This window comes from Ursus americanus, chromosome 25, assembly GCF_024610735.1.
Source record: "Ursus americanus isolate L20-20 chromosome 25, mUrsAme1.1.p, whole genome shotgun sequence".
Taxonomy (NCBI): domain Eukaryota; kingdom Metazoa; phylum Chordata; class Mammalia; order Carnivora; family Ursidae; genus Ursus; species Ursus americanus.
Window position 1 is genome coordinate 5,278,229 of NC_142151.1, and position 13,513 is coordinate 5,291,741.

Sequence of the window (13,513 nt, forward strand, 5' to 3'; positions counted from 1 at the left end):
AGGTGTGCGGCGGGACGGGATCGGTGGCTCGAGCAAATGGCGTGCCCCTGTTTGGGGCTTTGGCTCTAACTGTCGTCTCTTTCATCACCGGCAGGTGGTCACCAACAGAGACACGCAGGAGACGCTGCTGTGTGTTGCGTATGTCTTTGAGGTGTCAGCCAGCGAGCACGGGGCTCAGCACCATATCTACCGGCTGGTGAAAGAATAAGAGACTCAGGGAGCAGGGAGGGGGGAAGAGACGTCGTGTGTGCAGGGACATGGGGAGGGGATCTGCAGGGGCAGCCCCCTGAAGTGCCAGGAGAGCCGAGAGGCCTTGACTCTTCCTATCCAGGGACAAACTGTGCCTGAACCTGCAATGCCCAACCCCAAATAAACCCAAGATGGTGTGTATTTTCAGAGGACCTGATCTGGCTGTCTGAGCCTCGGGAGGGGCTGCGGGAGAAAGGGGGACAGACTGGGAAGCAGGCCAGAAGCAGCCCCAGAGCCCCCCGATGGACTCAGCCAGGAACATCACCAGACGCAGAAGCTCCAGGTGGGCTGGCTCCTCTGCTGCCACTCGAACCCTACACTGCGCTGCCAGCCACGCCGGGGGGCCGGGGGCTGGCTCGTGGGCTCCGTTCTCTGCATCCCACCTGTGCCCCCGCAGGGACTCGTGCATGGTGTTCTGGCCACCTCTGTTGACCCGGCCCCAGGACAGCAAACAGCAGGGCTCGGTCCATCCCAGGGGTTGGGTTTGAGGTGTGGAGGTGGCAGTTACTGGAAAGGCTGGAAGGGGATACAGCCAGAATTCTCTAGATAGTTTTCATCCATCCCCAGTGGGAGTGGATTCCATAGCCAGGAGCTTGAGACAGGGAGAGTAGGAGTGGCGGCGCTGAGGCCAGCTTACGGAGTTTAGGTGGTGAGGCTGGTGTCACGCAGCATCCTTTGTGGGGGTGAAGGCCAAGAAAGGGGGTCAGAGGTCTGGAGTGGACCAGTGGTCTCTGAGACCACCCAGTTCTGATGTTCTGTGAGTCCTACCTCGGGCTCCCTCCCAGCCAGGGTGCCTGCTGGGTGGTGACTGCCTCGGAGCCAGCCCCGCTGTCCACTCCCTCCCTAGACAGTAGTCATTTCTGTGTGCCCTGTGGATGGAGGAGGGTGTGGAACCCACCCTGGGCCTCGAGGGAACCAGTGAAGGGTTCCCTGGTTTATCTCTTTGGAGAACTGTGAGGTCTTAGGGTTTTGGTGGTCCTGGCTTTAGTCCTGGTTGTCTGACCTTGGGCAGATTTCTCCACCAGTCTGAGCCTTGGTGTCCTTTGCTCTCCATAAAGGGGAGGGCAATAGCACCTACCTTAGAAGGCCTTAGTGAGAAAAAGAGCTCATGTCTATAAAGTGCCTGGTGCAAGATGCACTAAATAAATGTTATTATAATTAGTTTTTCCCTCTCCTCCCTCAGGGAGGCCTGGGTCTGGCTCTTTGCTGCCATCTAGTGGCCCTCATGTCACCCTTAATGGGAACCGCAATTCCAGAAGCTTGGAGCAGAAAGAATGAAGATTCAACCTGCAGGTTTACTTTGTGCCCAGCACTCTGGGAGATATTATATGAGAATAGAAAAGTGAGTAAGACAGCATCTAGGAGGTGTTATGGAATGGTGGTTAGGATCAAGGGCTTGAGTCAGACAGCTAGGATGGAAATCCTGGCGCTCAGCCACTGAGTAGCTTTGTGGCCTTGGGGCAAGTTAGTTAATTTCACTGTGCCTCAGTTTCCCCATCTGTAAAATGGGTATAATAAGAGTACCTACCTCGTATATGTAGAGTGCCTAGAATAGTGCCGAGCACATAAATGTGTTCGATAAATATACATTGTTATTAATAGCAGGAGCTTGCAGTCTAAAAGGTCAGATCGAAGAACTCCTGAGTGGGGTTGGCTGATCCTTGCAGAAACTGGAGTTCAGAGATGGGAGAGAGCAGGGTGTGGAAGATTCAGGGAAGAGGTTGCAATGGAGAGGGGCTGCCCCATAGAGGATGGGCAGTGTTTAGATAAGCAGCTGGACCGAAGGCTGGCCAGCGTTCCAGATGGGGAAAAGAAGCCAGCTATCCAGTATCCTGCCCTCACAGGCCAAGATTGCCTCTTCTCATCAAAAAGCAATTTTAACCAAAAGCCTCTGGACTGCTGCTAGACCTCGTGCCAAGTTGCCTAACTCCACTGTACGTGGGGTCAGCTCTCATCAGATGTGCTGTGGAGGTGGGGCGTGGGGTCTGGGAGGTGCTGAGCAGATGGCATGTGCTCACATGCCCACGGGCGGGTTTGTGTAAGGCTCTCCCATCGCTCCCCGGTCACTGTCACAACCCTCGCCCTCTCCTCACCTCTCCCCTTGGGCTGTCTGGATAAGGGGAACTCAGATGCTCACCCTTCTGGCTTGACTGCGAACCTTCAGGCAAATACTCACGAAGGACGTGTGAGCAGCCTCTTGGCCGTGGCACATGCATGCATTAAGGAGATGATCTTTTGCGTTATGGTTGGGAACGAGTCGGTTCAGATGTCGGGGCCAGGTGTGAGCTGTGCGTTTTCCCTTCTCTTCAGGAGCTGACCTCAGTAGCCTCGTGGAAGGTCATGTACTTAGAGCTGTAAGTTCCAGACCAGTCAGCCGTGGGGAATGCAGGCGTGGCTGCCTACCCCACCCCGGTACAGTGCGGCGTGTGGCCATGGGGGCCAGTGGGAGCCCTGACCTGGCCCACCGCTCTTGCAGGCTTGTGGGGCACTCCCCTGCGCGCTCGGAATCGGGCGCCCTGCCCCACCGTTAGGCCTTGGCACTGCATGTTTTGAGGGCCGGTTGTGCCCCGCCCTCTTCTCCTGCTGGAGAACTGTTCCTCATTCTTCAAGGGCCGGTGTGCGGTCACCCCTTCTCATGTGGAAGCGGTAGTCACACCTGCCCTTGTGTGGCCGAAGCCTGCCGTTCCTGACCCAGAACACGGGCACCTCTGTCACCTCTCCTAATCCTCAGCCAGTGGGGGCTGTGCTGTCCCCATCTGAAGGATGCAGAAAGTGGGGCACAGGGAAGTGAACTAACTTGCTGAGAGTATTAATGTGTTTATTCATTCAGTTAGCAATTGTTTCCTTAACTTCTGCTCCGTGCGGGGCACTGGGAAGGTCTCACTGACCCAGACAGATGGAAGTCCTCAGGGAGCGATGTTTCATTGAGGAAGAAAAAGTGAGCAAGTAACAGGCCATGCACACTGTGACAAGTGCTTTCAAGGCAGAGGGGTGCTGACATTGAGAGTCACTGGGGAAGCCTCGCAGGCCTGGGGAAGGGAGGGGAAGGCATTCTGAGGAGAGACAGGGAGGTATGGATGCGGGGCAGGTGCAGGGAGGAGGGTGTGTGCCAGGTACAGAGAGTGAGCTGTATGGGCTAAGGTACAGGGGCGACAGGGGCTAGATCCTGCCTGGGCTGGCTGTCCAGACCTGGGAGTGAGGGGGCGGGGGAAGCAACCCAGCCCCCTCCCCAGCCCAGCACCCCCTTGCTTGGCAAGGACTTTGGATATTCCTCCACGTGAAGGGAGGTCCTGGAAGTGTTTGAAGCAAGGGACTGAGTCTTTTTGATCTTTAATCTTTGATTTTTTTTTTTTTTTTTTTTTAGAAATTGTTGCTGGGGCTGCTGGGGCCCACAGAGAGCATGTGTAATTGTCTGCTCCTGAGTCTGTCTTTCCTCCCAGACTCAGGTCTGTGGGTGGAGACTGTAGCTTCCTTGGTCTGTTACTTTGTGTAAACTAAACACCGCATCTGGAACATAGCAGGTGCTCAGTAAACATTCACTGAAGGAGTGCACGTGTACAAGGCAGCGTGATCCATGCTGTGGGGGTCCAGGCGGTGAGTAAGGGCCCTGAGCCCACGAGTGGAGCCCTTTGCCCTCCTGACGTGTCTACAGCTAGGAGGGAGCATGGTTGAGATCGGGACGTGGAAACAGACTGCTCGTCTGACCGTGACTGAGCAGACTGCCTCAGCGGCCACCAGCGAACTTCCATGGAGTGGGATGAGAACCCCACACAGAAGGACCTTAGGGTGCGTGTGCATGCACGTGTGTAGATACCAGCCCTGCGCTTTCAGGACTAAAGCCAGTGGAGGAAGGATCAAGGGGCAGCCATGGCTCAGGCCGCTCAGATCGTGTGTGCTTAGTCTGTCACTGGCTTCCTCTCCCCCGCTGTAGGCTTCCGAGGGCAGCGGGCAGGGTGCTCACGGGGCTGGAGGGAGGAGGGCAGGCAGCTCAGAGAAGCGGGGGGGGCAGCAGGGAGCTCCTGATGGCCCGTGGCGCTGGGCCTGGTGCGAGGCTCTGTCGGTTCAGGGGTGCTCACCTGGGCTGAACCTGCACAGAGTGGGCGTGGGAGATAGAGCAGCAATGTGTTTCCCCTCGGGGGCAGGGGTAGCCAGTGCTCGCTGTGTCCGACCTCTTCTTACGTCGTCTGCTATGTCAGCTCCAGAAAGGAGAACAAGCAGCTTTCCCCCAAAGACCTAAATTGATACAGGAGTTGTTCTTAAGAAGCCGAATTGGCTGCTGCTAAGTTTCGAGATCTTGTGCAAATAGCTCACCCTCTCAGACCTTCATAACCCCGCTTGCGAAATGGGAATAAAATGGCTTTGACTTTAGGTTGCTGTTGGGAGAAAGGTGACGGCCCGAGCTGACGGTGAGCACTCAGTGAATGGTGGTAACTTAGGTGTGTTGAAACCTGCCCTGACGCTGCTCTTTCCATCCCTAACAGACACACACTCGCACAGACACGTGTACACACACACACACACACACACACACACACACACACACACACACTTTAATGGAAAAAACACAAGCTCTGCTCTGATGTCCCCCAGAGCCCACAAGGAGGCCTTTGGCTCTCAGTCTCGTGAGAACTCTCCAGCACAGGGACAGTGCTTAGACTTTCGTCCTCAGGTCTCAGAAACGGGGAAGGAAGTGTTCTTAACTGAGAAGATAACTTTGTGACCCACGAGGGGAAGGAGGCCCCAGGGAAGGGTCTCGAAAGGGAGCACGAGCAAATGGTGGTCTAAGCCACTGTGAATAAGAGACTGTCTGGAATTCGGATTTGTTTACATCCTGAGAGAGGACGGGAGAGGTGGTCCAGCACCTTTGTAGAACTCTGGAGCCCAGTTGGCGGGGGGCTAAAGGTCTTTTTATTTTTAAGCTCATGGATGTCTAATATTCAACTTTAAGTTTTTGTATTTTTGCTATGTAACCCCCCTTTGTCTCCCTAAATCTTCAGTAAAGTCTGCTACCTACACAAAGGCCTTTGTGCAAGTGGTTTTTTTTTTATGGAATTGAGAGTCTCCTCTGTGAACGGAGCCCCGAGACGGCAGTGGCAGCACAGTGGAGGCAAGGAGGCAGCCTCCACTGAACCCTGTCCGTGGGAGCAGGAACTCGGAGCCCACGTGAGCCACCCCTCGGCCAGCGCAGTCCCTCCCAAGAGAGTAGAGAGCCCTAGGGGGTGCCTGCAAACATGGGGTAAGGTTCAGGCCTGTGCCATTGGGCCAGTGGGGCGCAGCGGCTGGGCGGCGGTCCGGGTCACGTCCGTTCCTGCCGGCGCCCGAGTGAGGATGTTGTGCCGCCAGCTTCCGTGAGCACCGCCGTTTCCGACGCAGAGCATCACGTGCTTCCACAGCAACAAAAGGACACAAAACCCACTGGATTGAAGAGCGGTTCAGGCAGGGGCTGGTGGGATGTGGTTCCTAGCCTGGCACGCGAGGAACGTGATCTCGGCCCTCGACCCGATGTGAGCAGACCCACTTGACGAGTTCGCGTGGAGCAGCGCCACACCCCGGTCGTGGCCGTGCTTGGCTGCTGGTCGGCACATTTTTTCCTCCACGGGAAACCGGGCCACTGGAGTGCGGTAGCGTGTGCATGTGTTCGAGCAGGCGCTGGGCGCGCTTAAAGGAATGTGGGCACCAGTGTTTGGAGTCTGCTGGCCCTGCCTCCACGCTGGGGACTGGACTTCTCCCAAGGAATCCTTTTCTCTGGACACTGGTGAGAGAGGGCGCCTTCTTTGTCTCCGCGAGCCCCATTACATCATGCCGAAAAGTTAGAGTGCTTGTGCCGGCCTTGCTCAGAGATTTCTCCCCACTGCTCTCCCTCTCTCAGTGGTAAGCAGGAGGCCTGGCCTTGCTGGCAGGGCCTCCCGGGCAGTCTCTGGGTCTGGGGGCTGGCCCAGCGGCTCACCACTGCTCCCTCATCCTTAGCTCTGGGAGGGTAGAGGACAGGTGGCCTGAGGGGGAGTGTTCCTTGGCTCTCAGGTTTGTGGGTAGCCCCAGGCCTCATAGAGGGGCCTACAGCGTGGAACTGAGGAAAGGAAGGAAGGGGAGCAGAAGCGGGAAACGAGAAAGGGGAGAGGGGAGGGCACGGCTGGGAGTAGCGCTGTTGTCCGCAGGGCGGGTCCTTTCAGGCACTGCCAGCGGTGCTGGGGGCGTGGGGTCCCTGTGTGGCACAGCAGTCATTCCGGCTCATGGTAGACACGGTTGAGCTCATGCCGTGTGCCAAGCACTATTCTGGGTGCTGAGGGAACCAGGGACATGGCAGGGGGCTTTGCTCCACTCTAGCAGGGGAGACGGATAAGAAGCAACAAGAAAAGGCATAAACAAGAAAATAGCAGGAAGTGGTCAGTGCTTTGACAAAAATAAAACAGGATGATATATCAGAAGAGGGTTTGGCCGTATCCGGCCTGCCGCCTGTTTTTGGATAGCTCGGAAGCTAAGAATGGTTTTTACGTTTTTAAATGGTTGAAAAAAAATCTGCAATTCAAGTGTCAGGGTCTAAATAGAATGTGATGGGAACACAGCCATAGTCCCTGTTCCCCACTGTGCACAGTGGCTTTGACACGGTGACCCGGTGCTGAGCGGTGGAGCGGAGACATCGGTGGCGGGCCATGCCTGACCACTCTCTGGCCCTCTCCAGCGGGCCGTGGCCACTCCCATGCAAGGCTCTGGCTGGGGGCCTTCTTCGGAGAGGGTGGGCATCGAAGGCCTCTTTGAGGTGACAGAAGAAGCAGCCACGTGAAGACCTAGGGAAGGGAGCCCCTATTTTAAGGGCCTGGGGTGGGAAAGGACTGGGCGCGTTGAAGCGGCGGGAAGGACTGCTGCACGTTGGGGTATCTGCTGCCCGTGGTCCCATGGGGCCGTGTCTTCACTGATTTTCCAGAGGCTACCCGTGGTGTCAGAGCTGCGGTTCCCCCCCCAGCCTGATGCATTTCCTCCCGGCTGCATTTCTCTTGGTGCTTTGGTCTCTGATGCCCATGGCCCAGCTTCTCCTCCCAGGCCAGCCCCCCTCGGTTGTCCATACTTCAGAGGGGCACCAGGAGCCCTGGGGCGTCTGTGACCCCCCCGGGGCACGTGTGTGGACCAGGCTGCACTCTGCGCCCTCTGGCAGCTCTGATGTTAGCAAGTGGATTTCTGTAGGGTGTTTCTTCCGCATCTGGTCAGATTCTGTGGGAAGGGTCCCTCCAGCTTCTCACTGGGGAGAACTGTCCAGCCCCTGGCGTTCTGGGAACCGAGTGGGAGAAGAGTGCCGGGAACGTCTCCACGTTCACTATGGACGCTTCCATCATGTCCTGTTTTCCGCTTCTGGACCTGGTGCCCCAGCCCGAGCCATTCCCTATCGTCACCTGCCAGCTCCTGCCTGAGTGGGGGGGGCCGTCCCGTGGCTGAGTGGAGTCGAGGAGAGGATTTGGGGGCTCTGTCTCTTCTCGAACTCCATTTGAGTCCTCCTCTTGTTACCTCTACTTCCTAGATACCTGGTGCCATCAAGTCTTGGCTTCGGTAGATTCGGTGGTAGAAGGCCTGTTCCTTTCTGCTTTGTCTGGCTTTGTCTGGTGAGGCTTCGGCTTTCTCAGGTTTGCTGAATCAGTTGGCACTCACCCTCTGTTGTCCAACTTCTGAATTCTGGTTACTATTATCCCCTCCCCTGTACTCTCTGTCCTTTAGGGTATACGTCTTGTAAAATACGTTTATGGTCGTCTTAGAAGAGTTTCCAGCGGGAACGAAGGAGATGCCTGTGTTGAATCACCCTTTCGTCCTAATTGGCTTCTTTAAAGTCTCACTGTGTGGTGTGAGGACAGGCAGTAGGAGGCAGGAGGGGAGGCAGGGAGGCCCAGTCAGGAGGTGACTGTGGAGCTCTAGGGAGACATGGGGGTGCTTTGGACGAGAGCACAGCAGGGCATGTAAAAGCAAGATAGTCAGTGTGACTCCCTGATGGCGTGGGTGTGGGGAGTACAGGAAAAGCGAGGAATGAAGATCAACTCCAGACTCCCTGGTTGAAGTTACTGGTGCTATTTACTGTGACGGGAGAAACTTGATCAGGAGCCAGTCTGTGGGTGGAGAGGAGTGGAGGGTGAGACACCCACTCGCCATCCAAGGGGGGATGGCAAGTAGCAGCTGTCTATATGATTCTGGAATTAGGGGGAGAGGCCAGGGCTGGGTTTAGGATTGCCTGGCACCTGGATTGGCATTTAAGGGTCTTTTTTTTTTTTTTAAAGATTTTATTTATTTATTCGACAGGATAGAGACAGCCAGCGAGAGAGGGAACACAAGCAGGGGGAGTGGGAGAGGAAGAAGCAGGCTCCTAGCGGAGGAGCCTGATGTGGGGCTTGATCCCATAATGCCGGGATCACGCCCTGAGCCGAAGGCAGACGCTTAACCGCTGTGCCACCCAGGCGCCCCGGCATTTAAGGGTCTTTGAGACTAGATGAGATCACCTGCAAGGAGAAGGAAGGGGCATCCCCAGGACTGTCCTGAGTCATTCCAACATTGAAGGGTAGCCGAGAAGAGGAAGAAAACTGGGAGTGTGTGGTTTCCTTCTCAGTAGTGAAGGAAAGAAAGTGTTTTCGCCGGGAGTGCTGAAATCCTGCTGACAGGTAGGTTAAGATGAAGATGGAGAAATGACCATTTGTGGTAGAGACTCCCTAGCGTTCCCCTCTTCCTGAGTCCTAGCTGGGTGCACAGTCACCCAGAATAAATACCGTCTCCTAGTCTCCCTTGCAGCTAGATGTGGCCCTGTGTCTAGGATGGCCAACGAGATAAGGAGAGCTACATCTTCCAGAAGTGTCCTAAAAGGGAGGAGGCATGCTCTTCTTAGCTCTTCTTTTTAGTTGACTGGATTGTCTTGTGATGGCTGGATCTCCTACAGCCATTTTGGGCCATGAGGTGACCTTAGGAATGGAAGCTACCCATGGTAAAGCAACAAGATAAAACGATCTTGGATCTTTGATACCACGGAGCACCATAACAACCGTGGACAGATTTCAGATGAGAGAAAGAAACTGTCTTCTTTAAGTCACTTTTACTTGGTGTTTGTTTTTGTAATTAGCAGCCAAACGTAATCTAACTGATACGTGGTTGGATTTGGCACCAAACACAGAGGCATAGTGGTTGGAGTGTGAACAGATGGAGCAACGACCACCACAACAATAACACCACCCCGACTAGAGCACTTTGCAGTTTACGAAGTGCTTTCAGACACACTGCCTCGCTTGACGTTGGCGGCTCCGTTGTGATTCTGTAGACTTCTTTTTACAGATGAAGAAACTGAGACTCAGAGAAATCACTAATTCCAGTCACCTGGTTGCTGAATTGCAGCTCCTACACTTCAGCCTGCGTCTTGGGCTTCTCGGCCAGGGCTCCGGAAGGCAGGTGGTGAGCAGGTGAGGGATAGGCAACGAGGTTCTACCCCGGGGTTTGCCCGACGCTGGGGGGTCATTGGCAACTGGCCCCGGAGGTCCCCGCGAGCCCGGTGCCCCCCGCGAGCCCGGTGCCAGGAGGAAGCATTATTTGGTGCAGCGATCAAAGCTTTCTCGTCTTTTCAGGAAAACGCTGCTATTTCTAGAGAGATGATGTGGTGTACAGGAGACGGTGGAGAACAAAGGAGGTAAGAATTAGACAAGCATCAACACGGGGAAAGTGTGTCTGCCAGCTGGCCTGCCAGCAGTCCGATTTTGGAAGTAATCAGGTAGCAATCAGAGGTTCAGACCAAGTCGGCTGAGCGTTCTGTGACCCTGTGAATGTCTCGGGATGAAAGAGATCTGCTGCCGTCTGCAGCCTCCCTTCTTCAGAGGCCGGGCTCCGAGCTTCTGAAGTTTGGCATGAATCTCTCCTTCTGCTTTTCCTCTTCAGTAACGACTTTGCTGACTTCTTTCCAAATTCTCTAAATCCCCACCAATCCGGAGATTGCTGGGGGAGACACAGATTTTAAGCTGATCCAGGGTTTGCGCCTTCCGAATGGCAAGGTGAGATTACTTTTAAGTAACTTTCTTAAGGCTGTGCTGACGGCAAGGAGAAGCTGGGGCTTGAAATCAGCCTTGTGACTTCTAGGACCATGTGCTGCTCCCCAGCTCTAGCCCTAGGAAGGGAAGAGCCCTCGGGAAATACCGGTCTGTCCATCCCACCCATGGCCCCCTTTAATCTTGACTGACCCACCCTAGCGCTGCTCCTGGAGGCACATTAAAGCAAGCCTCACATGCCTGCCCTGGGGAAAGGCCTCAGCCCCTCCCCAGTTCCCAGCAGCCCACTTGCTCTTCATCTCCCCGGACCTTGGATTCCTGGCTGGAGTCCCTGGCTTTGATATTTGCTTCTGCTCTCTGGAGTTTGGCAACTCATGACATTCTCCTCGCAGCTTTTTGGGCCTCGGGGATTTTTCCCTTAGCCCTCTGCTGTCTGCCTCTGATTCCGTGTCCTCCCCTGGCCTTGGGTGATGAGCGCTGGCCCTCTGGCCTGGGCTCTGTGGAACCCGCTTCTGGACCAGAGATGGAAGTGGCATTGAGATGGCATTATGACAAGGGGCATAAGGAGACTCCAGTCCTGCCCTTGGCCACACTTCCCTTTCCTCGAGGGAGGTGTATGCCCAAAAGAGGCTAAGCAAGGCACTTACCACTGTCTTTATCACGTAAGACTTGGACCCCAATGTCAAATTCCAGAGGGCTTGAACGGCCTAGAGCCAAAACAGACTTCATTCATCCCGTGAACACCGAGCACCTAGGATGTATCTGGCACGGCTCTAGCTCCTGGGGACGCGGCGGTGAACAGAATCAAAGTGCCAGCCCTCCAAGAGCTTACAAGCGAGTGGAGGGGAAATCACACACAAAATCAACAAAATAACATCAGGCCCCCTGGTCTTGGATCTGATCTCTGTGATGGAGGGCAGGGCACACGTCAGAGATCAGCGGAGGGGGTGTCCGACTTAGGACCAAGGGAGGGCAGTTGTCTCAGTGTCTCCTTAGATGAGGGCCCCTGAGCCCTGCTACTGTGAGGAGAGCAAAAGGCTTTGTTCCAGTCTGCAGGGAAAACCCCTTACCCGAGGCGGAGTGGGGAGAGAGCGTGCACTCACCCGGCTGAGAGCCCTAGGTAACGGGGACCGTTGGAAAGAGCCGCGTCCATGCTGGCTCACGTGTGCAGAGCATGCCCTTCACGGCTTCAGAGGGCAGGTCCTGGGTGCAGAGCAACATCAGGAGCTCAGTGAAAATGCAAATTCTCACCCCACCTGTCCCGGTCATTTGGAATCGAAGTCTGCAGGTGATTCCTATACACGTTAAAGTTTGAGAAACAGGAGGCTGGACTTTGACCAGGTGCGCAGAAGAGCTCGGTGCCCAGACTGTGACCTCCTCTTGGAGGCGGACTGGAGATGGAGTGTGGGCTGGGTCCGGAGCCTTCCTTCCCTGCGAGAGGCATGTACTTGTGCGACGTGTTCACCGCCGCTCGTAGAACTTAGTTACTATAAAAGAATTAGGAAAAGAAAAACAGAATAAAAGAAAGCAACATTAAAAAACGGATGCGTCCTTGTAATACTTGACTTGTAATCCTTGTCATGTCCGCAACTATCAACATTCCAATCAATAAATATTCTATACTTTGTATCAGTTTGCAAACGGTTAAGCCACTATCAATTGAGTGTTTGTTGTCCGAGGGGAAATTTTATTCATGAAAAAGAATAAAGCTATTTGTGTATTTTAATGTTTTTCAACTGATTGAAGTTGTAAATTTAAAGCCTGATTTTATTAACTCACGTTCAGCTTACAATCTTGCTATTTTGTTCATACAGGTAGTGTTTTCATGTTAAATCTTTTACTTGTTTTTTTGATTAATGTTCAGTTAGGCCATAAATTCTCTAAACATTAAAATCACTTACAAATTTGATTGATTAAATTAGCTCCGATTGTTTAAGCTGTAGTTAAGCACTTCAAAAATCTAACAAGGCAGAGTTATGAATCTAACAGAATCTTAGACTCTAAGCGTTTAACGGTAAGAACTTGAACACTTATTCATGAACCATAGTAAGTCTCAACTTGTCGATCTAATCAGATTTATTTAAGCATTTAATCATCAAACTTAATCCACCCAAGTTATGAAATCAACATCTCAAGTCCAATATGTCACACGTGTTTATACTTTCCCAACACCTTAGAAAGCAGATAAAATTGTGCACATTGAAATGGTGGGTGCTTAATTTTATTATGTAAATTTTTAAGTCAAGAAATACAAAATTTTTCAATTGAATTTTTTAAAAACTTTACAACAATAACAGAGCGCACATGATTCCAATGACTGCGCACACACCCTCAGACCCATCACGAAAGCATGAATACACGTTTGCCTCATTCACCGTCTGTGTATCAATCTCCAAGCCTCTAGTCCGACAAAGAAAGAATGAGCCTCACAGCGGGGCTGCGGTGACTAAGGTGAAGGTTTAGGGCTTGTACACACATACAGACTAGGGTTGTGAGCTCCATGTTTGCAGCTGTTGTCTTGTTACAGCTACGGAGAGTCACCTGATGATTGGGCCAGTCTGGCGATGTGGGCTGGATGTGCCTATTAAAGAATTTCACCCAGCGGGACAATCACCTGCGGGGGTGACTTCCTGTGGTCAAATTTTGTCTGCCACAATAACAAAACTTACCAAACCTTCACTTAAAGGAACTACAACCCAGTGTATCTTTCAACCTCGGATGTCCCTTAAGTCATACTGCCTGATACAAGTACAAAAAAATCCACGGCTCAGTCGTTAGGCGTCTGCCTTCGGCTCAGGTCCTGATCCCGGGGTTCTGGGATTGAGCTCCACATCAGGTTCCCTGCTCAGCGGGGAGCCTGCTTCTCCCTCTCCCTCTGCTGCCCCCCCCCCGCTTCTTGTGCTCCCTTGCTCTCTCTTCTGTCAAATCAATAAATAAAATCTTTAAAAAAAATCCACAGCTTAATTATTAACCAAAACTTGGCTATGATATGCACATTGAATAGTCGACATTTTGGGGAACTCACATGTACCTTTTTTTTTTTTTTTTAGCATAACCCACAGTATCACAATGGACTTGGGCTTCTCACAGATGTTCGTTTCCTTTCTGATACTCAGACTGTCGCAACTTTTCTTTTTTCCTTCCTCCCGCCCTCCCTTCCTTCCTTCCTCCTCCCTTCCTTCTTCCCTTCCTCCTTCCCTTCCCTCTTTCCTTCCTCCCTCCTGTCTTTCCTCCCTTCCTTCCTTCATTCCTTCCTTCCTTTGCTGTGT

The 13,513-nt window shown here is 53.3% G+C and overlaps 1 protein-coding gene across 7 annotated transcripts in view; it reads left to right on the forward strand.

Annotated features, from left to right (window-relative positions):
* Positions 1-13,289, forward strand: part of TEAD4 (TEA domain transcription factor 4) — a 76,384-nt gene extending 63,095 nt beyond the window's left edge. For 5 of the 7 annotated variants that reach the window (XM_087855544.1, XM_045781268.2, XM_087855542.1 and 2 more), the window contains one exon: positions 95-13,289. In XM_087855544.1, the coding sequence (XP_087711670.1) occupies positions 95-208 (114 nt within the window). In that variant the 3' untranslated portion in view covers positions 209-13,289. The remainder of the gene's footprint in view (positions 1-94) is intronic. The other 2 variants (XR_015721589.1, XR_015721590.1) reach the window with 2 other exon arrangements.
* The last annotated feature ends 224 nt before the right edge of the window (positions 13,290-13,513 follow it).